The 27,693-nt window shown below is 50.2% G+C and overlaps 1 protein-coding gene across 1 annotated transcript in view; it reads right to left on the reverse strand.

The window, feature by feature from the left end:
- Positions 1-1,496: 1,496 nt before the first annotated feature.
- BFSP1 (beaded filament structural protein 1) overlaps positions 1,497-27,693 on the reverse strand; it is a 37,646-nt gene continuing 11,449 nt past the window's right edge. The window contains exons 3-8 of the mRNA XM_007181831.2: positions 22,504-22,599; positions 19,265-19,357; positions 15,612-15,719; positions 6,822-7,042; positions 4,434-4,519; positions 1,497-2,679 (exon numbers count right to left, since the gene is read on the reverse strand). Of these exons, the coding sequence (XP_007181893.2) occupies positions 1,631-2,679; positions 4,434-4,519; positions 6,822-7,042; positions 15,612-15,719; positions 19,265-19,357; positions 22,504-22,599 (1,653 nt within the window). The 3' untranslated portion in view covers positions 1,497-1,630. The remainder of the gene's footprint in view (positions 2,680-4,433; positions 4,520-6,821; positions 7,043-15,611; positions 15,720-19,264; positions 19,358-22,503; positions 22,600-27,693) is intronic.

Below are 27,693 nucleotides of genomic sequence, written 5' to 3' on the forward strand. Positions count from 1 at the left end.
TCTCTTAAGCTTTTAAATGATATGTACCTCAAAACTGTGCCATGGAGCCGGTTCTCCACTCATCTTTTGGAAAGAACAGCAAAGGCATATTTCTTTCTTGAAATCGAAACCTCAAATGAATTCAGATTTTTTTAAAGCTCTAAACAGAAAGGAAAGGAGACTCCATTTAGTATTCTTTGTATTATTTCTAACAAAGAAATAATAGGATGTAATTTATGACACCACCAATCTTCTCTAATAATGTGTAGTTGTCTCGCCAGGTACTTTTGTTTAGGCAAATGCAATAATCCATTTCAGCACATTTATTCACTGCGCTTAATGTATTTTGGAGCATCTACCTGGGGAAGGAGTAATTTCTTAATTGGGTAAGTAAAAAAATTATTTTTGGACTGTTAGTAGAAAAAAAGAGATATCTACAGGCAACATAAAAATTTTTGTAAAGATTCTGGCTTCAAGTAATTCCTATTTCCTAGGATGTGACACTATAAGTACCTGACTGCATGTGTGTGCACAGGAGAACATGCACAAATGTGTAGTATGGTATAGTATGTTACGGTAACTGAGATCATTAATAAACTTGAAAACTCTCCCCTTACCAGCATGCCATACTGTCTGGCACACAGAATATGTTCAATAAATGTTGGACTAGTTAATTAACTAACCGCTCAATGAGGAACTACGTGATGACGTTTGATTTTGCTTTCTGAAACCTGACCCAGGATTGCAATCTCTGAGTGACAAATTCTAAGTGACTCAGACAAAAGGACATTCAGCACATACTCTGTGGCAGGTGGCACTGGTCCCCCACTTACATCCCATGACCCTTACCATTTCCATGTATTTCCATGCCTGACGTCCAAACGCCTGCACCTGTACTTCTCGGCTGAGGGCTTTCCTGGTCCCCAAAGTCAACGCCCTGGGAGCAGCCCTCCCTTCTGACTGACCGGCGTTGGTGGGTCAATACATCAGCTCCCTCACCCTCGGGCAGGGTAACTCTGAGGCGCACGTTCTACCCCATCTCCCAGAGGCCCCGGGGGTGGGGGCCAAGCGCCAGCCGCCCACAGGACTGACCCATCTGGTAGCCCATCTCCCTGCCGCCGTCTCCCTGCCCTCCTGGCACTTCCTGAGACCACATCCCCCAGAAACTACATCAAATCCTTGCTGCAAGATCAGCTTCTGGGGGAACCCAAACCAAAACAGACACCTTTAATTGTTTTACTTCTAACAAAACACTCCTCATGTGATCAAATGTTTGTGCTTGAAATGCAGAGAAAACCAGCCAATCCATCATCTAACACGTTTCTGTGTGAAATCCAGACTCTGAGCCTCTAACGAGTCTCTCAATGACCCATATGAAGGGCTCGTCTCTTTCCTAAACGAGCACGGCTTGGTGGCTGTTAACAGAGCACCCCTGTCCTGAGCGAGGTTAACCCACCTCAAAGCCCAAAGCCCCTGTTAATTAGACAAAGGATGTGCAAGCAAAGAAAACGCTTTAATGAAGGCTTCACTGGCAAGCCAGACAGGCCAACTATGGTCTAATCCAAACAAGAACCCTCAGTCTTGTATGGTTCGTCCTAAAATATCCAAGCACTTCCCAACAGTGGCCCAAAGGCACTTTCTCCCCTCGAGCCTAGGCATTGGAAGAGCACTTCTCCTCCAGCTTCTTCTTGTCTGCCTTCGTCTTCTCGATCATGGTCTCCACGATCACAGCAGTCTCTTCGTATGTCTGGATGCTGTCGGTGGAAAACTTCTCAACGGATTCCATCACCTCCACCTTCTCATAGGCCAGCGTCCTGGGAGGGCTTCTCGCCGGCAGGCTGCTTCTCCGAGCTCCAGGCCCGTCGGACTCACCCTGAGTGACCTGAGGCTCTTGAGACTGGGGTGTAGACGGCCCCTCTGGACCAGGCGTGACTGCGGGACAGGGCTCCCCGGCCCCCTCCTCCTCCTTCTGGCCATCCTGTTTCCCCTGGGGGCCCTTCAGTTCTTCGGCATTCATCTCATCCCCCTTGTCTGCAGTGGGCGGGGTAGAGGGTTGTCCATCTTCTTTCCCCTCAGGAGGCCCCTCTCCGTCCTCTAGGCCATCTTCTTTCCCCTGGGGAGGCCCCTCTCCGTCCTCCAGACCATCTTCTTTCCCCTGGGGAGGCCCCTCTCCGTCCTCCAGAGGGGGCTCTGGCTGCTGGGGAGAGGGCTCCACGTGGCTGTCAGGACGCACAGCGTCGTCCCCCTTGGTAACCACCACGCCCCCTTTGGCCGGGACGGACAAGGAACAGAAGCCTGGGTCCACGAAATTGGCATCTCCGGAGACCAGCACATACCGCCCCTTGGTGTACAGGTCAGCGGGGGGCTCGGGTTCTTTGGGGCCTTTCACCCTCTCCTTGACCTTCTTGCCTAGTTTTTCAAAGGCTTTGCTTATCTTCCCTCCATCTGGGACATCCTCCGGAGCCCCGTCCACGGTCGGGGGACTTGCTTCTCCATCCCCTGATTCAAGCTTAGATTCACCCTCTTCTTTAAGTACCATCTGCCCTGGCTTCGGGTCCTCAGGACCTCTCAGTGGTGCCTCTTCCAGACTTTCATCTGCTTTGTCTTTCGCTATAATCTCCTTTTTCCTTGGAACGTTCTTGGGGAGGCCTTTTTGTCTTGGTTTTGCTATTGTTATATCCTGCACAGCCCTGGTGAGATCTTTTAGAAAAAAAAAAAAAAAAAAAGGACAATGAGGCAAGTATCATCACCAATGAAAGAGAAAGAAAATGTATTTGTTGAAAAATACACTAATTATCTTGGAGCCCCCTGCCTAGCGCTGGGGTGGGGTTTCCTACGTATGATCAAAAGCAACAGGGAAAGATCCCTGGGTCTGAAGCATCCATGGCCCACATTGAGGACCCAGCTCTGCTGGCCACTGTGTGACTCTGGACAAGTCACTCGGCCCCTCTGGGCTTGCAGAGGGGAGGGAGGCGCCCACAGTTCCCATCACACTGGGTACAACGGACTGAGATCCGCGATCCTCCTGCAGTAACACTCTGTGGGAGCAGGGCTCCAGTGCCCACCCAGCCGCCTGTCCCCCGAGTTCACAGGGGACACTGGGATCCACAGAGCAGACAGCGGAAACACAGTCCACAGGGCACCCTCGCCTCAGGCTTCCCCAAAGGAGCAACGCACAGCTGCCTGGGCCTCTGACGGGCTCGGAATGGCCTCGGCCATGGGGAGTAGCTCCCTTGTCCCGCTCGCAGCCCAGGCCAGGTGAACACAGCCACCCCTTGCTCAGCACCCCCTTCCTCCTGGGCAACAAGAGGAAGAGATGCTCTCAGACTCAGAACAGGAATCCCCTGTGCCCGAGGCCATATGCATTTCCTCAGATCAACGAAGAGGAAAAACTGAAAGTTTAACACAAAATCTCACCCTGCCTCATCCAGGAGGCTTTCCAGCTTTGCTCACAGTGATTTTTTAACTTCTTCATCCCGAAGTCTTCTCCAGCCCCTCCCTCCCTTCGTTAATCAGAGGGCTCAGTTGCACAGAGCAAGGGCCTCCAGTGGGGCTGACCCTCAGCGACACAGCAGAGTGAGCAGGCCGTGAAGCCATGATGGGGGGGACGCAGGGGGGACACGACAAAGCAGGTGGCTGGGAGCAGGTGTGGAGAAGGGCTTACTCGCAGGACCAGCTGCCGAATTTCAGGGCCCGCTAATCAAAACTGTGAAGAACGTCCAGACAGCGGCCGCACAGCATCAAGCCCAGCACCCTGGAGCTGGCCCTGGGTGTCTGGGGACCCCTGGCAGCAACGTTCTGACTCTGGGACCACATCTCTGCAAAGCCCTCTGAGCTTTCTGAGACCCCTGGATTTGAAGGCACTATAAGCACAGGCTTCTCTTCTCCCAGGCACTGTTCTGTTCCTTCAGGACTGGGGAGACTGAGCTGTGAGCTGACATCTCACAGGCGTGTGAAACCATCCCCAAAGGACCAAACGTTGAAGGCAGAAGCTGCGCTTGCCCACCAAGCTATTTCTGCTCAGTTTTGAATGGGAGAGAGAACTGAGCAAAAATTGAGCATCTACTCTGCTCCTGACACTAGATCAAGCACCTCTGCATAAAAGAGTTCATTTCACTGGTGGGGGCGGGGTGGTGAATAGATACAATTCAGTATTCACTTCTTGCCAAAGTAAATGTTGAGCTGCATTTTTTCTCCCCAGTTAAATGCCTCGTGTTCACGGACGGCCTTCCTGAGGTGGCCTAACCCTCATCTGATTTTCTCCTTGTAAACTTTTTGACTCAGTCACTCAGCACCTGTTGGAGGACATCAGTGAGGGAGAGAAGGGACCTCACATAAAAGCACTGAATTTCCAGATGGATGGGGAGTATGAATGCTAAGTTTAGGGAGAAAGCCGCTTGATTTTTTCTTTTTCCCAGGACACAAAGTCGCAGAAGCCAGGGTTGGGGACTCACCTTTCCCACCGTGTCGAGGGCTGAAGGAGGCTCCGTGGCTCACGGTGTACAGGGTGATCGGAGTTTCAGTGAAGGCGGAGCTCAGCCTGGCAAAAAGAACCAGAAAGAGGGTGGTCTCCAGCTTTAATTCACTGAGCCAAACAGATGGGGGGGGGCGGGCAAGAGGGATGCTCTAATGTCCAGCAAAAATGAAAAAGGCTTTCTCCAGATCCAACTGCTCATGAACCACAAACACATCTACACACTGGAGGACAACGGAAAGGAATAATCATCTCTTTGAGCTCAAGTCAAAGCTGTGAAACACACTTATAAAAAAAATTGTAATTCTTTTGTTCTGGAGTATTTTTTAAATAAGAGAATGGCCAGCCCAGGCTGAAGTATTTAGGGCAACCCGGGTATAATATCTCCAACTGGTTTTTTAAAAAAATAGTTATATATAATCAGAGACAGCAGAAAGATAAAGCAATTGAGACAAAACATAAATAGCTGGTGAATCTAAGAGGATTCGGAATTTCCTTGTTCTGTGCCTGCAACATTTCTATCAATTTGAAATTATATCAAAATTAAGAGTTATATATAAACCAACAAAAGGGGTATCCAGTTACCTTTTGATGAAGCCCTGCCTCCAAAACAAAAATCTTCACAAGGACGTTTAAATACCCGTTCAAGACTTATTTTTGTATATGTGTGCATGAAGCATTCACTGTGACATAAATATAGAGTTCAGCACAATACGTTGACCAGAACTAGAGAAGACAAAAGAAAGTCTTGCTTTTCCTCCCACACATTAGAGCACTCACAGCCAAGACAGAGCCCCAGCGAGAGGGAAGGAAGTGCTCCTGTGTCTGGGTGCTTCTCTTTTAACTCAATCTAAACCCCCCAAAATCAGCAAGACTGAATTGAAGAACCTCAACTTAATAGAGAATCAGAGTACGTATAGGAGGGGGCTGGCCTCAGTCCGTTCTCTGAATATCTACAGATACAGACATTGATGTAGCCATAGATGTAGGTGTAGGTGTGGCTATAAATAATGGAGACATCGTTGTAGATGTGCATGTACGTGATGATGTACAGATGACTTAGGTATAGATGACGTATAGGTGTAGGTGTAGATTTAGGTGATAAAGATGTAGGTGTAGATATAAGTGTATGTGTAGGTGACACAGATGTAAATGATGTAGATGTGGATACAGATAATGTAGATGTAGGTGTAGGTGATGTAGATATAAATGTAGGTGATGTAGAGGTAGGTGTAGGTGTAGGTGCAGATGAAGATGTTGTAGGTGTAGCTACAGATGAGGTAGATAATGTAGATGCAGTGTAGATGTACACACATACAGATGATGAGGACATAGATGTAGACGTACGTGTAGGTATAGGTGTAGACATAGGTGATGTAGATATATTTTTAAAATACATTTATTTATTTATTTTTGGCTGTGTTAGGTCTTTGTTGCTGCGTGTGGCCTTTCTCTAGTTGCGGCAAGCGGGTGCTACTCTTCGTTGTGGTGCGCGGGCTTCTCATTGTGGTGGCTTCTCTTATTGTGGAGCACAGGCTCTAGGTGCGCGGGCTTCAGTAGTTGTGGCACGTGGGCTCAGTAGTTGTGGCTCATGGGCTTAGTTGCTCCGCGGCATGTGGGATTTTCCCGGACCAGGGATCGAACCCATGTCCCCTGCTTTGGCAGGCGGATTCTTAACCACTGTGCCACCAGGGAAGTCCCGATATAGATGTATTAATACATCTAGAAAATGGACAGTAGACGATGCAGGTGCAGCTGTGAATGATGATGAGATGGAGACAGAGATCTACTTCCCAGTGGAGTTCAAGTCAAAGTTCCATTACGTGGAGGAGACCAGATGGCCTGTCGACAGCCACGTTACTGACCCAACCAGGTGGTCAGAGCCACGATGGCAGCAGCAGTAATAACACCGACACTGAGCACTGGTTGAGCTCCAGGTACCGTGCAGGCCCCTCACCTGCAGCATCTCAATAACCACGCCTGATCGTCCTCTGTGTTAAGACACTCATGTCCCCAGAGGCCTGTGAGCTGAAGAGAGCCCTCTCCGTGGGGGCTTTCTGACCCCCTGCTTGACATTCAAACACTTCCCCCGTCACCCCCCGCCTCCTCTCCCCTCTCCCTGCTGCGATTCACTCCAGAGCACAGGTCACAGGCCACACGCCCTCTGCTACAGACCCACTCATCCTGTCTCCCGGACTAATATTCAAGCTCTGTGAGGTCACGGATTTGGGGGTTCCCTTCCTGGCCACATCCCCACTGCCTAGAACAGGGACACAGGAAACAGTCAGCAAAGATCTGTGGAATAAGTAAGTGGCCAGCCAGAGAGGTCGGCGCTGTGCCCCCGGGCTCTGCCCACCCCTGACCCCACCTGTTGCCTTCGTTCTCGATGATCCGGTGATACCGGTCCAGCTCGTTCCTCAGGGTCTGCTGGGCGACCACCAGCTGCCGGCAGTCGTAGGACGACCTCTCCAGGCTCCTCTCGGCCTCCTCAATCTCCTTCCGCAGGGTGTCAATCTGCTCGTTGTAGAGCTGAATCTCTTCATCGTAACACTCGTGGGCATCTTTGATGGCTTGTTCTAGGGCCGCCGTCTGTGGGCAAAGACACAGCTGTAAGGAAACCCAGCCCGCCCTCTCCCTTAAGACACAGACCCAGCAGGGAGACCCTGGACACGGCATATCCAGTTTTATTTGTTCTGTGGGTTTGTTTCTCTGTTTCTCTGTCAGCAGGGAATCCTTAAGCCACAGAGGGATGTGAACCCCTTCTCCTTACGCTGGCATCAGCACCCTCGGAGATCTGCCCTAGCGGAGCCTCCACCCCACAAAGGCAGTGGGAAGATGACAACCCCAGAAACTGAAACGAAAACTGCCGTCCATGGAATAAAATGGACAACTCAGAAAAAGTACATTCTTCATAATTTACTGAGTTAGCATAAATCTGACAGCTGAAAAATTAGTAAAAAGAACATGTACTAAATAGATAAGATGCTATTTTTACTGAAATAATTAAGGGAGGAAGTTTCCTTGATCTTATTCAATCACTACGGCACTTTAATTTTCTCCTGATTTCTGATCAGTAGAGTTACATATATGTTTTGGTAGCTAAAGGGTGTGTGTGTGTCTGTGCACACTCGCACATGTGTATAAATAAAATTACTTCAGGGAAACACTATTTACATATTAATGCAGGACAAATCAAAATTAAGGTGGGAAAATAAAAAGAGGTGGCCTCGTAGTCACAGTAAGAGCTGTGACAACCGCTAAAGGGCTGCAGCGTACTGATTTACAAGCTTAGCACAACCTCATTTTCCCAAAGAGAAGAGATCTAACAGGCATGGCCGGTTCTCAAAAGCAAAATAGAACAAGCAAACCAAACCCACTTCTCCTGGAAGAGAGCTTCTCAAACTTCATGGTGCATCTGAACCCCCCAAGGATACTGTTAAGCTCAGATTCTGACTCAGCAGGTCCGGTGGGGCCGGAGGGGCTGCATTTCTTTTCTTTTTTTTTTTCTTAAAGGATAGTTACTTCTTTTTTTTTTTTTTTTTTTTTTTTTTTTGGCTGCGTTGGGTCTTTGTTGCTGCGTGGGGGCTTTCTCTAATTGCGGCAAGCGGGGACTACTCTTCCTTGCGGTGCGGTGGCTTCTCTTCTTGTGAAGCACAGGTTCTAGGCGCCTGGGCCTCAGTAGTTGTGGCTCACGGGCTCAGTAGTTGTGCCACACGGGCTCAGTAGTTGTGGCTCGCGGGCTCTAGAACGCAGGCTCAGTAGTTGTGGCACACGGGCTTAGTTGCTCTGCGGCATGTGGGATCTTCCTGGACCAGGGCTCGAATCCGTATCCCCTGCATCGGCAGGCGGATTCTTAACCACTGAACCACCAGGGAAGCCCGGGGTCTGCATTTCTAAGCGGCTCTCACTCGATGCCCATGGCTCTGGTCTCCGGGTCACACTTTTTGAGTCACGGGGGACTAGACAGGTATCTGAATCCAACCTCACGTATGTCCACCACAAGACGCCTCACACGTGCAGCTAAACGAGCACATTGGACATGTAGAGGGTGATTATTCCTGCGACAGCCTGATTCCTCACTTTATGTACAGATGTGGCCGTGGAACAGTGACGTCCCTAGTGAGGACACCGGCAGACTCAGCTGACAAAGGTTGTCAGGAATGGATCTGTTGCATCAGGAAGGGGGGAAGGAAGGGAAGGAGGGAGGAAGGGGGGCAGGGAGGGAGGGAAGAAGGGAGGAAGGAGGGAGGGAGGAAGGGAGGAAGGGAGGAAGGAAGGAACAGAGGGAGAGGTACATGCACTAGACACTCTGGGAAGCCGTCCACTGGCCTGTGTTGTCCCCATGTCTGATGACTGTCCCATCTCACACGTAGGAAGTGTCCGGGCAGCAGTGTGACCACACTCCCCTGACCAGAGCCGCAGAACCAGGACTCAGGCTGGCCTGTCACATGCTTCCTCTCCGGGCATCTGGGAAGGGATCTCAGGAATAGCAGTGACTTGGTGGCAGGTTCTAGACTCACTGGGACACGTAAGCCCGGGGTCTGAGGCTGCCACCCTGGAGCAACAATCTTTCATAAAGTGCGTGGAGAAACTGAGAAAGGCAATTCTTCAGAAAGACAGAGACACGAAGCCAAAAGGCAAAGGCAACAGAGATGAGAGAGCTGGCGAAAGAGAGAAAAGAGGGAATCGGGGAGAGTGAGCGGCTCCCGCCGCCCGCCCTGTTCCCAAACGTCATCAGCCCCTTTACATCTTGCTCGTTTGGGGGAAAATACCTTCACAGTCGAGAAAGCTGGAGACACCACCCCAGGTGATGCAAGTCGCACCCCCAGTACAAAGACACAGCCACATGGTGCACCTGGTGAGAGGCATGGAGGACCCATCACTTCTGTCGTGTTCCTGCCGCAAATGCAGAGCCTCAGCTCAGCCCCGAGAAAGCATCAGGGAAGCCCAGATGGGGGGACGTCCCACAGGAGGACTGGCCATCAAGGTCATGAGAAACAGAGACAGGCAGGAACTGTCCCAGACTGGAGGGGGCTGAGGAGACAGGACAGCTGAATGCAAGCAGGATCCAGGACCAGAAAACACGTGAGCAGGGTAACAGGTGAGATTTCAGGCAAATCTGTTACCAGGATGGCGTGCTCGACAATGTCCTGGTTCCAACCTTGGTGCTGCGCTATTAAGAGGTTGACTTTGAGGGAACTGGGTGGAGAGTACGGGAAACCTCTGGGCTATTTTTGCAGCTTCTTAGAAGTCTAAAATTATTTCAAAATAAACCAAGCGAGTTTGACCAGGTTTCTGTTCCTCATTAAAAATTATCTCCATTCAAACAGTCTCCTGGGATGTCAAATACTGAGGCACAGCCTCTGATTCTTGGTGTGGCCACAGGCTCTTACCCATACCGGCGTTCACACACTCTAGGAAATGCTTCCATGAAGTAAGGAATTCAAAGGACCCCTCTGAGGCTCAAATCTCAGAGACAAGAAGCCATCCGGAGTGGATGAATCCCCACGTAAGCCTCTCCATTTCCACGGAGCAGTCCTGAGAACGAAGCCTGCGGGTCACAGGCTGGCATGGCTGGGGTCCAGCGATCCCAGTGTCAATCGGGCAGCAGGAGGGCATGAAAGCTGATCACAACTGCCTTTCATCAAAGCTTAGCTTTCTCCCACATGAGCAGGAAAGGGCTGTGCCCGCAGCACCCGGTGTTATAGCTCAATAATTTAAACCATTCATCAGACGGCGGGGTGTTCAGGAAAACCAATAAAAGCCCCACTTTCAGCAGCTCAAAGGGGGCTAACGCAACGTCTCTGATGGGAGTGATCTCGGCACGGGCTTCAGACGCCGTCCAGCCCCAGCCTGACTGTGGGAGAAAGAAATCCTCGTTCCAGGACCCACAGTCCAGAGGGGGAGGCGGCTCGGTCACAGGAACAAGCCCAAGGTGTCACAGAACCCACGGAGAGGCCCAGGGTGCTGGGGACATCACGGAAGTCTTCCAGGAGGAGGTGGGGCCGGTCCAGGTGCTGCAGAAGCCAAGCCACGCGCAGAGAGAGAAGTGAGGAGCAGAGGCGCTGGTGCCAGGATCCGCAGGAGGGGTCCAGAGAGGAGAGGGGGAGAGAGCAGCCCACAGACAGCCCTGGCGGCTGGAAAGAGGCAGGTGGAAGTTGTGGGCCTCTAGGCAGCCGGAACTTCATCTTGAGCTAGGTGACTGTGTGTCTCCGCTTGGACCGCTAGATCCGGCTGACAGCCGTCTCCCCACCGGGCTTGCGCGGCCGGAGCAGGAGTCAGGCCAGGCTCTGCTCAGTGTTCCCCGGACCTCGCATGGGGCTGGCCAGAAACGGCTGAAAGATAAGGGTTTCAGCACAGCTGCAGGGCTTGCCTCTGCACAGCATGGTCCTTAGGAACCCGGGCCAGTGCTTCACAGTGAGCCCATCTGGAGAGGTGACCTCCTGCCTCAGTCCCTTTAGGCACCCAGACTCCTTTGGATCCAAGGTCGTTTCAAAAAGGAAAAAGAAATCAAGTGTCCTTCACCGATTACACGCTGTCTTACCAAAACCTACCACCAGGTGGTGCTAAGGGACTTTAACGAGAAATGACACCTGGGAGGCATATACTTTCCCAATAATCTGACTTTTTTCACTTTCCTGTCACAGAAACTCTCAGCAGATGCAATTTAGAGAATTCTCTTTAGAGAATTTAGAGAACCAGAACGCCTGTCCCTTCTCGTCCGCCTGGAAGAAGTGCCATGCCCAGGGGTCTCGTGTGTGGTCCACATTCAGCTCCAATCGTGGGTGCAGTCCTGGGCAACCTGTGGACCAACGTTCTCAAACTTGAGCCTGCGGAGGCACCTGGAGGGCTTGTTAAACGAGATGCTGGGCCCGCTCCGGAGTTCCTGGTTACGTGGGCCTGGGACGGGCCCGTGAACGAGCATTTCTGACAAGCCCCCAGGTGATGCTGACGCTGGTGTTGCTGGTTCCGGGACCTCCCCCTGAGGACCCTGCGATGGAGGGTTCCAGAAGCATCAGATGCCCTAACCATAGGCAGAACCAGCTGCCACAGCCCTGCCGGCTGGAGCCCTCAGGCTGCAAGGAGCTCCCCCTCCCCTGGCCCCCACCATGTCCCCAGTCATGGCCCTGGCCCCGCTGAGGGGCTAGGCTGACGAGTCTCCCCTGGAACGCTCAGCTCAGCTACTCCACTGGGAAGTCACGACAGCCTTTGAAAATCAGCAAAAAGCCAGCCGTGAACATCTCGTGAATAAGGCTATGGAGGCCCCGAGCCAGGAACCCGGGTGCCCGAGATGTAGAATATTCTGGCCCAACGTGGGACCCACCCCTACATCAATGTTCTCAAAGTGTGGTTCCTGGCCCAGCAGCAGCATCTGGAATTTAGAAATAAAAATTCTTGGGCCACGCCCCAGACCCACTGAGTCAGAAGCTCTCAGGTGGGTCCTGCCACGTGCGTGTTTTGATTCAAGCTAATTAGGCAGATTTTCGGCCCCCATGACCTTTGCCCCCCATGACCTTTGCCTCTTAGCCGTATGCCCATGAATATATTACGTTACTCGGCAAAGGAACTTCTTACTCAGCTGACCTTAAAAAACAGGGAGATTATTCTAGATTATTCCTAATTCCACGGGCCCTTAAGAGCAGAAATCAGGGAGATTAGATGCACGAGAAAGATTTGAAGCACCACTGCTGTCCTTGAAGATGGAGGGTCCACATGCCAAGGAAGATGGACGGCGTCTGGAGTAAATCCTGGCCGACAGCCAGCAAAGAAATAGGGTCCTTGGTCCCAGCGGCACACAGAAGGCAATTCTGCCAAAGACAGGAACGGGACAGGAAGCAGATTCGACCCATCCCCCAACAAGAACCTCCAGATACGGGGGACCCAGGCCGGCCGACACCTTCATTTCAGGGCTGTGAGCCCCAGAGCAGAGAAACCAGCCAAGCCTGCCCCGCCTTCTAACGTGCAGAACCGTAAGATCACAAGGAAGTGCTGTTTTAGGCCCTGACCTTTGTGAAAATTTATTATGGCCGCAGGAGAAAACTAATATGACTCATGTTTCATCAGACCCCCTGCTAGGTTTTATTTATTATAAGCACATATATTATTATAGAGGAAATGCTTTGGCAATATTTTGATAACTAATTCGGCAGATAATATTTTGTTTCAATATAATTGGTTTCTTTTTAATTCTATGTACTTTATTTTATGCCTTTAACATTTTTCTTTTTTTTATGGAAAATGTCAATATCTTATTTTACTATTATTAATGTTAAGTATGTGATGCCAAAGAAATGAAGGTAATTTTACAAACTCAGAATTTTGGCAAATACATGAAATTTCCGTTTTATTACAGTTTTATACCACATTAGTTCAAATGCATTTCTCTACAACTACTCCAACAGAGCTCCTCTGGAAGTATTTCAGTCATCCTTAACATGTGACTTTACCAAAGACTTTGAATGTAAAATAAACATATAAAATTTCAAATTAGTAACTTTTAATTATGAATGGGATAAGAAAGAAAGTCATCAGATGATGGCTGGGGCTATTAATTTCCAACAAGACACTTTGTTGAAATGTTTCTTCTGATACCCCAGGTATAAATGAGAACCTTCAAAAAACAAGGGCAGAACCAAAGTACAATAAAGAAGCCTCTTTAGCTTACGCCTCCCATAGTCCTAAACCTCTGACAGAAGCTATATGCCTTTAACATTTTTCTGAAAAAGGGTCCAGGGGCTTCACCAGACTGCTGGGCAGGGGACTGGGCGGGGGGGATGGCACAGAAGAGACAGTGAAGCCCCCCCAGTTAGAGAGACAACGACCTCAGAGTTAGACAAGCCAGTCTTTGTGCAGCAGCTACGGGTGGGGACAGGCGGCCAAGCAGAGAGCTTTATCTCATATTCTCAGAAACTAGGCTAATCCTTTATGAAACGTCTTACTTTTATAGTCAATAAATGCACATGTGTCCACAGAGAGACAAGCATTCTTTTCGCCCTGGAACCGGACTTCACCGGTTGATGTGCCCACCACATCAGGCTGGGCTCCCTCATCCCCTAGAAGGAGACTGGGCTCCTTCTCAGTCTCTCGGGCAGAGGTTTTCAATCTTCTCGCCGTGGCCACTGGAAGAGCCACATTTTACATCACAAACCATAGACGTCATACAAAGATATAAGTACGTGTGTGTATTTGCACAAATCTATATACTTAAACACACATACAGATATATTTAAAACAAAGGTTTCACAAAATAAATCCTGCCTCTACTCGCCATGCACCCTGTCATTTCCTCTTCGGTTTTAGGCTAGTGTTGTGAATTCCTTCTTTTCTCAAGCCAGTTGATTCTGCTGAGTTCATTTTACAACCCAGTAATGAGTTGTAAATGGTGGTTTGGAAAACACTGGTGTCTAGAACCGTGACTGGGTGTGCATCCACTTCTCCAAACACTCATTCACACACACACACGTACACACACATACAAAAACATACACGCATACACTTATATACACACATATAGACGTACACACAGACACACGTATACACATACACACGTGCACATATGTACACATATAAAAACATGCACACATATTACACACACGTACACACAGTTGCATACACGCATACACTTACATACACACACGCACACATATAAAAACATGCACACACATTACACACACGTACACACATACAGTTACACATATTTTACACACACACATACACTTACATACACACATATATACATACACTAATGCACAAATATATACACACACATATACACATACACGCATACACACACATATACACATACACTTACATACAGACATATACACACGTGCACACATGCACACATATAAAAACGTGCACACACATCTCACACACACACACACACACACACACACACACACCCTGACCCTCCCTCCATCCTCTCAGGGCCTCAGAGGAAACCACACACTCACCAAGTCACCAAAACGGTGCATCTGGTCCCCAAGCTGCGGTTTGTCACAAGAGCAGGACGCGTTTTAAGGGCAGTACTCGCTTTCCTGAGCTGGGGTCTTTGCCTTGGGGGACCATCCCCAGGCCCCCGTCCGCTCTCCATGGCCCCTAAGTTGCTGCACAGGGAGGGGCTGGGCGGTGGGTGGGGCAGGAATCAGGATTCTGTACTCAAGTCCTGAGATCTGGAGGACACCGTGTACCCACCAAAAGCACCACATCTCATGTGGTTTCTGCAGGGTTTGATCTTGTCAGGCATTGGTGGGATAGAAACAAAGTAACATATAGCCTTTAATGGTCTAGGTTTTCTAGAGGGGCAGATATTTTTAAAATTTTTGTTCTCTTGTCCCTTATGTGTACTTGTCAAAGCAAACGTCAATTTACTTTTGGATCTGGGAAAAATGGTTACACAGCGTAAGAAGCGTATTCTAACCCAACATCCCCATCAGAATGGCCCAGTGTACAGTAACGACAGAAAGAAAACGAGGAATCACAGGGTTGGCGGGGGTGGGGTGACCCACGAAGCTCGTTAACCACGAAGGAAGGCCACAGAGACAGGACTGAGCTTTCCTGCCAAGTTTGCAAACAGCTTTTCTGCTCATTTGCAAACTAAGCTTCACCGAAAAAGGAAAAGGGGTGGGGTGGAAATGCAAAGTTTCCGCTAACAAATTCTGAGCAGGAGCAAATCCCAACACAACCACTGTCTCCCGGGTTGCAGTCAAATTCCAAAGGAGAGTTTAGGTCATGAGAAGAGAAACAGGAAGCACAGATTCGCGTGAGCATAGGGTAAAAACCCCAACGTATGTCCGTTTCTTATTTTCAAAAACAAGGTTAAACTGGGCAAAACAGATCGGTTATGCAGGAGTGGGGATAGCTTACCCTCGGTGGGGGAGGGGCGGCGACTCAAAGGGGGCCTGTGGGGGACCTCCGGGGGCCACGAATTAGTGGGACCCGCTGCCCCCCTTGGCCCAGGGCTTTTCCAGTCTGGGCAGGAAGGCGTCCCCGGAAGTGGACAGCTGGTCACCCCACTGGGGATGCTGTTTGCGGCTCTGAGGGCTGAGGGCACAGGTGTGTTGAGTTTGTAGAATTCACAGCACTAGATGCACGAGTGCACACCTCTGCAGGCACGTGACACCTGAATGAGAGGAGCAGACAGGAGGGGCGGGCATACCTGGGCCTGCAGCTCGGCTCTCTGGGCCTGCAGGAGGCAGAGCACCTCTTGGCCGTCCTCCAGCTGGCTCTGCAGGGCGGCCACCTCCCTTTCCGTCAGGAGCTTCGCCTGCACAAAGAAGCCAGACTCAGCATGCTCACACTCGGAGGAGAGGGGCTGCTGTGCTCTGCATGTTTACGTCCCCCCAAGTTCACAGGCCGAGGCCCTAACCCCCAATGCATGGCATCTGGAGGTGGGACCTTTGGCAGGAGGGTTGATTTAGATGAGGTCATGAGGGTGGGGCCCCCATGATGGGATTAGTGTCCTTATTAGGAGAGGACGAGACACCAGGGCCCCCTCCTCCATGTGGGCAGCAAGGAAAGGACAGGGAGAGGGTGTCGTCTACCAGCCGGGATGGGGTTCTCCCCAGGGACCAAATCTGCCAGCCCCCTGACCTTGGACTTCCAGCCTCCAGAACTGTAAGCAATAAGTGTCTGTTGGTTGAGCCACCTGGTCTATGGTATTTTGTCACAGCAGCCAAGCTGACTCAGGTGGGCCCACTGTGGCCACTCACTGCCTTTTCGCTTTGTTTTCTAAGTCTGAGCCCTAAGCCAGAGCCACCAACTGTGCTGAGCCATCCACATGGCACACAGCAGGGGCCATGGCGACAGGGGAAGCCCGGTCGGTGCTCCCGGAATGTTCCAGAAGGAGGTCCACCCTCAACCTCTCCACACTCTGCAGAGCAGCTGCCCTTTTCCCACCAGCCTCTCCACATTATTCAGAAACATCCAAACCCCTTCCTGAGAGCCTGGCCTCTCTAGAGCAGCGCCTTCTGACATGGAGACCCCCCCACCACCCACTGGGCAGAGTCACAGCCCAGCAGGTTCACGGCCATCCGCTGAAGGTGCCCCTGCTCTGCAGCCACCTGCAAAGTGGCCAGAGCAATGAGACACACAGAAAGTGAGAGCGAGGGAGGAGGAGCGGGCCTGGGACAGAGCTGCCGAAGGATGGTGTGTTTATTTCTGAGTCTCTCAGTGGAGACGTGCATTCTCTCCGTCTCTCTGTGTGTCTCTCTCTCCCTGTGTCTGTCAGTCTGTTTCTCTCTCTGTCTCTGTCCTCCCTGCTTCTCTGTGCCTTGGCTCCTGCCTCCCTGCCCCAAAGACACAGCCATGGGGACAGCTGGGAGCAGAGGGGACTCACGTCCTGGGTACCACTACATGGAGGATGTGCAAACATGCCCACCGAGACCTGCAGCCTCAGCACGGACACAGACACAGTGCAAATCCCTCACCCACCTCCCCCCCCAGGGCCTGGACTGCTTGTCTGGCCCTGCCTCTCCTCACCACCCAGCTCCTACTTATACTACATCCTCCCCATGCCCACCCACAGGTGCCCTCACAGTGCCTCGTGCACAGGAGGCCCTTGGATACTTACTGTAGAGGAAGGAAGACAGCCGGCAGCTGTCAGCTGGAAGCCGGCGCTAACCAACCCGCCCAGCATGATGCTCCCTCCTTATAAACTTACAGACGATGCCACCTCAACATCCAAAGATGTCACTCTGGGATCCCAGGGGAACAAGACAGAAACAAGACTGGCTCTGCAACTGTGTCTGAGCTCAGACCAAGCGACCACCGTGTAACCACAGAAATGACCACTACCTCAAGTGGTGATGCTTAGTTACCAAGCACGGCCTTAGCCTCACCCCATACCTCGGCCTCCAAGGTACAAACTCGGGGGATATTCAGCCATAAGACCAACCCCCCACCCCCCGAGAGCACCCAGGCCAGCGCAGGCCCCCATCCACGGCGTACACCCTCCCCTCCTGGGGGGAATAATAAACCCAGCTTGATTTGACCACAGGGGTGGCCCCAGGGACCTCTGGCTACAGGACACTGACTTTATGCTTTATGGACACATTAACCCCGCGCTCCTAGGAAGCAATGCTAATCATATCCTTTGTGCAAACTCAACTGGCATTTTCTAGGACAATAACAAGAGTCAAAGGAGCAAACCTGAAAGCTACCACCTAGCTCGTAGGTAGAATTTTTCAGCTGAGATGAATAAAGAACGTGATTCTTTCTAAATGTGCTTTTTAACGTGCACACGAATCCCTGAGCATCTTGCTAAAATGCAGATTCTGATACAGTGGGTCTGCTGGGGGTCGGGCTGCAGATGCTGCATTTGTCTCAAGCTCCCGGGCAACGATGCTGAGGGTCTCTGATGATCACTGACGCTATCAAACTAGGTCTAGACGGCTCTACATTAGTACAACTCAGAAGAACAGGGTTACAAGGGAACAGATGATGTGATTTTAAGAGTGTGCTCTGATGTAAAACACCTACGAATTAAAGGAAAAATGTCTGTAAAACAGAAATAAAGTGTCTGGAAAGAAGTCTCTGACAAAAAAAATTATGCTTTAGGAGAAGCTGTTTTTTAGGCCTTAGCGGCAACCCCAGTTCAGCTGGGGTCATTGGTGGGCAATGTGGACAAGAATATCCCCATCAAGGCCAAAAAAAGTAACTCTCCTGCCTCTTAGATGTTACTTGGCAGGGTTCAAAAGTGTCTCTGAAAGCAAATTTGGGGATTTCTTTAGCTTTGATATAAAAAATAAGGTTCAAACAAACATCAAGCAGTCAGCTACCCTAGCCCATTGGTTCTCCAGGGTGTGGGCCTGGGTAGACTTCTGTCCTAAGTCATCCTTGCAGAAAAACCCAGAGTCTTCTCAGTTGAACAGTCTACAAAACCCTGTCCCAGCGTAACACTCCTCTGGAGAATGGACACATGACATTTTTGTTTTAATCTGCATCCTTTTCAGTTTATTTTTACAATGTCATATCATGCATCACAAAATCCCATAAACCACATTAGGGAAAAAAATACATCAATATCCTGTTGCCCTGCTAGAGAGCTAAGTGAGGAAGGGATTTGGAACATTATATTGGGAATAAGGTTTTACATCCAAATCCCAGTTTTTTAAAAAATCGGCTTCAATCACCTCTATCCTTTCCCAAGAGTTTTCATGCCCCAGAGTAGCAGAGCCTGACCTTGAAAATAGAGTCACTAATTGTCTGAGGTTCTCTGTATTCAAAATTATGGTCAAATTGATAAGGGGAATAAGAAAACAAACAACCCAATAAAAAAATATGGGCAAAAGTCTTGGGTAGATAGTCCAACAAAGAAGCTATACGAATGGCAAATAAGCACATGAAAAGATGCTCAACATCATTAAGGCGTGAGGGGATGCAAGTTAAAAGCACAGCGAGATACACAACATACCTATTAGAGTAGCAAACGGCAAAACCAAAATAAAAACCCGACATACCCAGCGTTGACAAGGAAGCAAAGCAACAGAAACTCCCATCGGTTGCCAGTGGGGATGCAGCAGTGCTACAGCGCTTGGGAAACAGTCTGGTAGTTTCTTATAAACTAGACAAGGAAGGACAGCCGTAATCCTCAAGAGGAAATACCTAAGAAGATGGTCAGGGGCACAGTTTATGTCCTCAGATGTCTAAATACCCACGTTCACCGTCTGAGTGAAAGAGCAGAAGAGTGAACTTTGAATGTGAACCTGCAGTGGGGGTGACCTGACGCCTCTCCCTGGGTCTCTGGGCCCCCGGGGCTGCAGGACAAATCCCCACGTGCGGTTTCCCAGCCGCCTGGGCTCCCGTTCTTACCTCCCTCATGCCACTGGTTATGGCAGCTGCTTGCGGGGTGGTCTGGATGATCTGCTGCAGGATGCTGACATAGGTCTGAATCTCCAGAAGATTCTGTTGGGGGAGGAAAGCGTTCTCATGAAAACTTGAGCTCCGCACATTTTCCCCTCCAGTACCAGGTGACCCACGGGATGAATGCCTTCACGTGTCCCACAGCCACAAATAGGACAGACCGTGATGAGTGCGGAGGACGCTTTATGCCTCCTTTAATCTGCATGAGAACACTGGGCTCCATGAATAAACCGAGGCTTAGTTCGTGTCACCTTCCCTTCAGTCCCGTGGCTGCCTTGTGGCTGTCTCCATAGCGCCCTGGATGCAGGGTTATCAGAAAATCAGCGATGGGGGACAAAGAGTCCCCGGAGGGCACAAAGGACCTTGCTGACTGCAGCACAGGCGGTGCTTCAGAGGACAGGCTGTGGCCAGTCCAGCCCGGACTGCCTCACTCACTAGCTGCATGTGGCCTCAGGCAAGGTATTCAAACCTCCTAAACCTCCGGTTCTTCCACAAAAGAGGGATTAACAACCTGAAGGCAATGCCTGGTCCCTTTCACCAGCAGATCACCTGGGCCTTCTCTGTGCATGAGAGTTGAGGACATAGCACAGCTGCCCCCTCCGCAGAACTGCCCTCGGCCACACAGTGGTCATCCTGCCAGGAAGCTATGCAACTGCCCCCAATGCCACACCATTCCCCACCCGGACCAATGACTCCTGGCTCAGGACACAAGACCAACCCTCTTGCCTCAAGGTGGGACCAAGCTTGTGGTGCGATTCACGCTCCAGAGCCCCCATGGGATCAGGCTGAGCCTGGACTCCAGCTCAGCCCCTTCCCCTGCGCCTTCCTGCCCCCCACCCCACCTATACGCACCTTAGGCTCTGCTGACAGGGAACCTAGGACACTGTCTCTTGAGGCTGTTTTTTGGGATTCAGTGAGACAATGCAGCAGGCACCCACAGAGGCAGGAAGGGACTCTGATGCTGCCTGAGCACTTGCCAGGTTCCAGGTTGTACCAGATGCTTCACCCATATTACCTCACGTCGCCTCAGTGTGGGTTTCCCCAGCAGCAGACAGTTATAGATCGAAAGTTGTGTCCCTCCAAAATTCATGTGCTGAAGCCCTAACCCCCGGCAGGATGGTGTTTGGAGGTGGGACCTTTGGGGAACAATTAGATTTAGGTGAGGGCATGAAGGTGGGGCCCCCAGGGTGGGATTAGTGCCCTGATAAGAAAGGCAGTCACTCTCTCTATGGATATGGATCTAGGAAAGACCAGGTGAGTGCATGGCAAAAAGGCAACTGTCTGCAAGCCAGGAAGAGGGTCCTCACCAGAACCCAACCCTGCCGGCACGCTGATCTCCGTGCTCCAGCCTCCAGAACTGAGAGGAATGAATTTCTGTTGCTCATAAGCCACCAGTCCGTGGTACTTTGTTATAGCAGCCCCAGCTGAGTAGGATACAGACCCTGGGGGAAGGATCTGGGTGCAAATAGTTTGCTTGGGCAAAGATGCCGGGAAACGTGAGCAGTGGAGTGGGGAGGTGAGACACCTGTGTTATCAGGTGAGTTACCCCTGTGGGCACCAGCCCTAGCGGGGCTCTCTGGGAGCCGGTGCAGAGGGAACTGGGGTACGTGTCCACCAACTCCATCCCCCCCTGGCTGAGGCTGCTCCGGGGGCATTAACTCCCCAACATTTCCTGTGAGGCAGATCTGCCCTCCGCTGCCTAGTGCACATCCGTCCTGGGGCAGAGACACAGATACTGCAGCTGGAGGGAGGCCAGGCCCCCTGGAGAGGTCAGCCCCGAGGGTTGAGGGTCATGGCCAGGCCCACAGGTGTCTATGCTCAGATAACACGGCTGTGCAGGAAGGAGAGTCTGGCATTTGCATTTTGAAGATGAAGAAGCTCAGAAAGGTTAGGCCACTGGCCCTTGGTTACACAGCTCCAGGACTGGACTTTTCCAGAACACCAAGGCCCCCCCAACATGAGACCTGTGAGAAGCTGGCGGGGGTGGGGGCAGAGCACAGCGCTACATGCGAGGAGGCCCCTGCATGCCATGTGTTCCCTCAGAGACAGCACTAAAAAATTACAACTTTTGCATTTTCTCCATTTTCTGAGCTGAACCAGTCAACAGGCTACAGCTTAATCAAGACGGATCTGTGTGCAATTACTCTGTGGACTGTAACGTCCTGCACAGATATTGGCTCCCCCCGACCCATAACCCCACACACCTACACACACACCCCCCCCACACACACACACCATGCACACACACACATGCACACACATAAATACACACACACCCCATGCACACACACATGCACACACACGCATACACACGCACATACACACATACCCACACACACACATACACACACACACATACACACATACCCTCCCCCACACACACACCCACACCCACACACACACACGCACATACACCCCCCCACACACATACACACCCACCCACACACACACACATACACACACCCACACCCCCCCACACACATACACACACACATACCCCCCCACACACATACACACATACCCCCCCACATACACACACATGCGCGCGTGCACACACACGCACACACATACACATGCACACACACACCCCATGCACACACACATGCACACACATACATACACACACACCCCATGTGCACACACACACGCACACACACGCACATACACACATACCCCCCCACACATACACACACATACACACATACCCCCACACACACACCCACACCCACCCCCCCCACACACACCCCCCCCCCCACACACACATACCCCCACGCACACACACACACACCCACATACCCCCACGCACACACACACACCCACATACCCCCCCACACATACACACACATACCCCCCCACACGCACACACACACGTGTGCACGCACACACACCCCACGCACACACGCGCACACACGCACATACCCCCACGCACACACACTCACACACACGCACACATGCACATACCCCCCATGCACACACACACACACACACATACACACACACACACACTGCCACCCCTCCCACAGCCCCGCAGGTCTGGCTCACTAAGTGCCGTCCAGTGACCAGCCCAGCCCCGCTTGGTTCGGGGCACCGCACACAGGGCAGCCCACCCCAGGCACCCCATTTTTTTCAGCCACGAGTGCCCTGAACTGGTTTTCTGGGGGGAAGGGCTACAGAAGGGTCATGGTTACCTTTTTGTACCTGTCCTTGGCCGCACTGATGTCATCCTGCAGAAACTGGGCTTCGATCTGAAGGCGCAGGTTACTCAGCAGGGCTTCATCTGCCTCCTGCAATGAGAGGCATCGACTCTGAGGGGCCGCGGGGGGCGGGGGCGGAGAGCACGGGTGTGCATGTGACATCGGCCGGGGCCTTACCAAAATGCAGACTTGTTTGCTGGGTCTGGGAGGGCGTCTGAGATTCTGCATTTCTAGCCAAGCACTGGGTTAGCCCATTGGACCTGGTCTAGAATAGTAGTTTTCAGCCTAGAGTGATTTTGCCCCCAAGGGGACATTTGGCACAATCTCGAGGCTTTTTTCATTGGCACCACTTGGCTGGGGGCGGGGGGAAGGGGTGGGCCGGGGGGTGTTACTACCGGCATCTAGTGGGTTGCAGCCACCGATGCTGCTACATATCCTACAGTACTTAGGACAACCCCACACAACAAAGAATTCTCCAGTCCGAAGTGTCAATAGTGCCAGGGTTGAGAAGCCTTGATCTAGAAAGATCAGGGAGAAAGAGTATATTTATATACCGATAACCTTAAAATTTAAGTTACATCTATATTTGTTCTATATCCTATCATCAGTAAGTTGAGTTTCTAAGACTAAGAAACAGTTTTCCCTTAACACTGAAACCTTTATTTTAGAATGAAACTAGACTAACACAACACTGTAAATCAACCATACTCCAATAAAAATTAAAAATAAATAAAATAGCATGAAGCTAGACCCCTATCTTACCATTCACAAAAATGAACTCTAAATGGATTAAAGATTTAAATAATTTAATACTGAAACAAAAACTCCAAGAAGAAAACAGGAAAAAATCTCCCTGACATGGGTGTTGGCAATGATTTTTTTGGACATGACACCTAAAGCACAAGCAACGAAATCAAAAATTAACAAGTGAGACTACATCAAACTCAAAAAAAGCTGTGCACAGAAACCATCAACGAAGTGAAAAGACAACCTATGGGACAGGAAAGCTTAATTTTAATAGTTTTCTCCCAAGGACTGTTGACACCTTGAGGCCATGTATCTTCAACATAAAATTCATGTTTTAGCATGATTGCTGTGGTGAATAGTGTTTGTTCCTTTCAAGTTGGAAATGACACTTAGGACAGAAGATTGAATGTTCTCACCAAACTTTTTGATAATTCACCAACTTTTATCTCATTGATCTTTTTTTTCAATAAATTTATTTATTTTATTTATTTATTATTTTTGGCTGCGTTGGGTCTTCGTTGCTGCACGCAGGCTTCTCTTGTTGCGGAGCACGGGCTCTAGGCACATGGGCTTCAGTAGTTGTGGCACGCAGGCTCAGTAGTTGTGGCTCTTGGGCTTTAGAGCGCAGGCTCAGTAGTTGTGGTGCACGGGCTTAGTTGCTCCGCAGCATGTGGGATCTTCCCAGACCAGGGCTCAAACCCATGTCCCCTGCATTGGCAGGTGGATTCTTAACCACTGCGCCACCAGGGAAGCCCATATCTCATTGATCTTGTTCGGATCAACCAAATAGGTATGAGTAAGTATTTGTGCTCTTCATAAGATAGTGCCGTGAGGTCTGGAACTGACTTAAATACTTCAACAATTCAGTGAGATGTTACAGGTCCAAGTTCCTTGCCGCCTCTGCCATGCCCACCTGCCAATACCTGAGGGCCTGCTAAGTGAATTTTTACTGACTTCCTAATGACTTGTTAAAAAGCATGATGAACGTTAGCAATGGGCTCTCACTGACAGAGGTAGAAATGTGGTTTGTTAAAATATTTAAGATACTCCCTACCACTGCGTGAACAGAGTTAAGACAGTCAAGGTATGTGGACAGGCCAAGATATTTTGAGACACGCGCCATCCTGGTACTAATCGCGTTTAGGTTCCAGGGAGGCATTAGGCCTGCACTCTTAGGAAAGGCACTTGATTCCTTATAATCGTTCCTGTAAAAGACCGCTGGTGTAGGGAGATATGATTGTCTGATGCTGACAGCAAGGATACCAGAATCCTGACCCTATTGTATCACCTGCCTTGAATGAGCTTTTCATGCAAAGTGTTGCCTTGGCACCTAAAACAGCAGAGATCTGGGACTGCATGGAGCTTGGAGAAGAGGCTGTATGAACCTTAGGGGACTGCATCAGAATAAAGGCTTATTTAATAAATATCCATTCATTGGGCTTCCCTGGTGGCGCAGTGGTTGAGAATCTGCCTGCCAATGCAGGGGACACGGGTTCGAGCCCTGGTCTGGGAAGATCCCACATGCCACGGAGCAACTGGGCCCGTGAGCCACAACTACTGAGCCTGCGCGTCTGGAGCATGTGCTCCGCAACAAGAGAGGCCGCGATGGTGAGAGGCCCGCGCACCGCGATGAAGAGTGGTCCCCACTTGCCGCAACTAGAGAAAGCCCTCGCACAGAAACGAAGACTCAACACAGTCATAAATAAATAAATAAAAGAACGTGAATTTCTAAAAAAAAAAAAAAAAAAAAAAAAAAAAAAATAAATATCCATTCACGTGAATTTGGTCTAAAACTTCAACCAGATTGTCAGGGATCAGCTAACCCTCACCCAACTCAAACCTCAAAATACGTACTCAAAATAGGTAAACTATTTTACCTACCCAAGAGAACTTCAGAGTTTATCTTAAAGAACTTAAGAGTTGTGCTAGATCAGATTGGTCAATTTGCAATAGTTAGCAATGTACCTTCACACATGCCTTTTGTGTAGGTTTATGCAAGCAAAAATTGAATAAGTTGGGACTTCCCTGGTGGTGCAGTGGTTAAAAATCCGCCTGACAATGCAGGGGACACAGGTTCGATCCCTGGTCTGGGAAGATCCCATATGCTGCAGAGCAACTAAGCCCGCGAGCCACAACTACTGACCTCACGTGCCACAACTACTGAAGCCCGCGCACCTAGAGACCACGCTCCACAACAAGAGAAGCCACCGCAATGAGAAGCCCGCACACTACAATGAAGAGTAGCCCCTGCTCGCCGCAACTAGAGAAAGCCCGCGCGCAGCAACAAAGATCCAATGCAGCCAAAAAAATAATAATAATAAAAAAAAATTTTTTTAATTAAATGTTATTCTAATACAGGGTTGTCTAACCCTCAGGCATAATTTTAAATTTCTTAGTAGCCCCATCAAATAAAAGAAACGGGTGAAATTAATTTTAACAATATATTTTATTTCACCCAATATACCCAAAATCTTATCATTTTATCATGTCATCAACATTTTAAAAGCTATTGATGAGATATTTTCCTTTTTTCCAGGCTAGGTCTTTGAAACCTGGTGTGTATTTCACACTCACAACACATCACATCGATTTGAACTCTGCATTTTGACCCCTCCCCAGCCTCACATAGCTAGTGGCCCCTGCGCTGGACACGGAAGGTCTAGAGGACTGATTTTAGACACGTGGACCATCTTGTCTCCCTCAGTGTCTCCTGCTCTAGAGTGAATCCCACAGCCCTTTCAGCCTCTAATTTCCGGTTACCAAATCCTTTCCCCTGAAGACTCTGAAATCCCTTCATGGATACCAGGGATGCCAACACTGGGCAAACAGGTGGGGAGGGAAGAAGGGAAGGACCCCAAGACCCAGAGCCGGTTCCTCACCCGCAGCCCCTGGACTCTCCTGCATGCTTTCCCCGAGGTGCCGCCCACTTCTCAGCCCTGGAGTTGGGCCTCCGCTGTCCAGGCTCAGCTGCCCAGCATGTGCGAAAATCACACTCTTTAAGGGACCCACCCATGGTCTGAAGTATTATTTTTAAATCAGAAGTAAAAGAATTAACCAAATTATTAAAAGGGATGCATGTCTCCAGGTACAGGGCTCTGAACTGAAGTAATGTGAAATCCGTCTTTGGATGTTTTAGCTTCTGGGCTCATTCTTTTGATAAATGAGTTAACCAGTCACTGATTTTTGATACGCTCTGCCTTCAGGAGTTTACCATCCTGGGGGCTTAATGATGGGTCCTCAAATCCTGTGTCACAGGGATGGTCACACAGAGTACAATGAAAACACAACAGTATTGTCCTTGTTTCAAGACCTGTGCTGCCCGACTCCCCCCCAGCCCCTGGGAGAGCAGAGCATTACTGATGCTCTTGTGCAAACGCCCCAGGGAAGGTGGGAGGCCCCTTGGAGGTCCTGGTGAATGGCTTTCTGAATTACTCAGGACTGTCACATAAGCCTGGGGAAGCCCCTTCATGAGAGACATGGTGAAGGAAAGAAAGCCTGGGTGTCTTTCCAGCGGTGGGAAAGGGCTGAGGAACCAGATAGATCCTGGGTAATTTACAGGCCTTGGGAAGGACAGAAACCAGGGCAGTCCCAGCAATCTAAGCAGCTGGGGTCCAGGGCACTGCCCTTGGGATGACCCAGCTCCAAAGGCATTCATCTCTGCCCCCAGGAGTCACATCTCTGAGAGAGAGCTGCGATTGGCCCACATGGTCACATGACTGTCGTCTTGCCGACAATCCTCCTAGGACCACACTGACGGGAAGGAAAATCAGCCCCACCCCCTTGAGGCACGGTGGTTCCTCGTGAAAGTGATTCTCAGCTCTGGGGATGGGACACTGCTGAGTGGGTGTGGCTAAATCCGGGGCAGCGACGAGGCAGTGCTGGGTGGAGACCTGAGTTTCACCTTCACCTTCCGGATGCTTTCCTACTAGCCCCACCCTCGGCCCCTCAAGACTGCTGAGGATGGAATGGGGCAGGGAATTCTCAAACATCTTAATTTTTACCAAAAATTCATCCACAATTGATACACAATTACCGGAGCTGAAAAACTGAAAATGAGGTTTCAAGGACCTTTTGCGTCATTACTTATAAAGGGATCGAACACTCAAGATTTCAGAAATAGAAGGGATCCTGGGACTTCCCTGGTTGCGCAGTGGTTAAGACTCCATGCTCCCAATGCAGGAGGCCCGGGTTTGATACGTGGTCAGGGAACTAGATCCCACATGCATGCCGCAACTAAGAGTTCACATGCCACAACTAAGGAGCCCTCGAGCCACAACTAAGACCCAGTGCAACCAAATTAATTTTTAAAAAAAACAAATAGAAGGGACCCTAAAGGTCATTGGTCCTCAAACTTTTTAAAGCCACATGTGTCATCCTTCAAACAAAATATCCCAGGGAAGCCAACATACAGAAGGAAAGCAGAGATGTGCTTCTTGA

The sequence above is a fragment of the Balaenoptera acutorostrata genome, chromosome 15, assembly GCF_949987535.1.
Source record: "Balaenoptera acutorostrata chromosome 15, mBalAcu1.1, whole genome shotgun sequence".
Classification (NCBI taxonomy): domain Eukaryota; kingdom Metazoa; phylum Chordata; class Mammalia; order Artiodactyla; family Balaenopteridae; genus Balaenoptera; species Balaenoptera acutorostrata.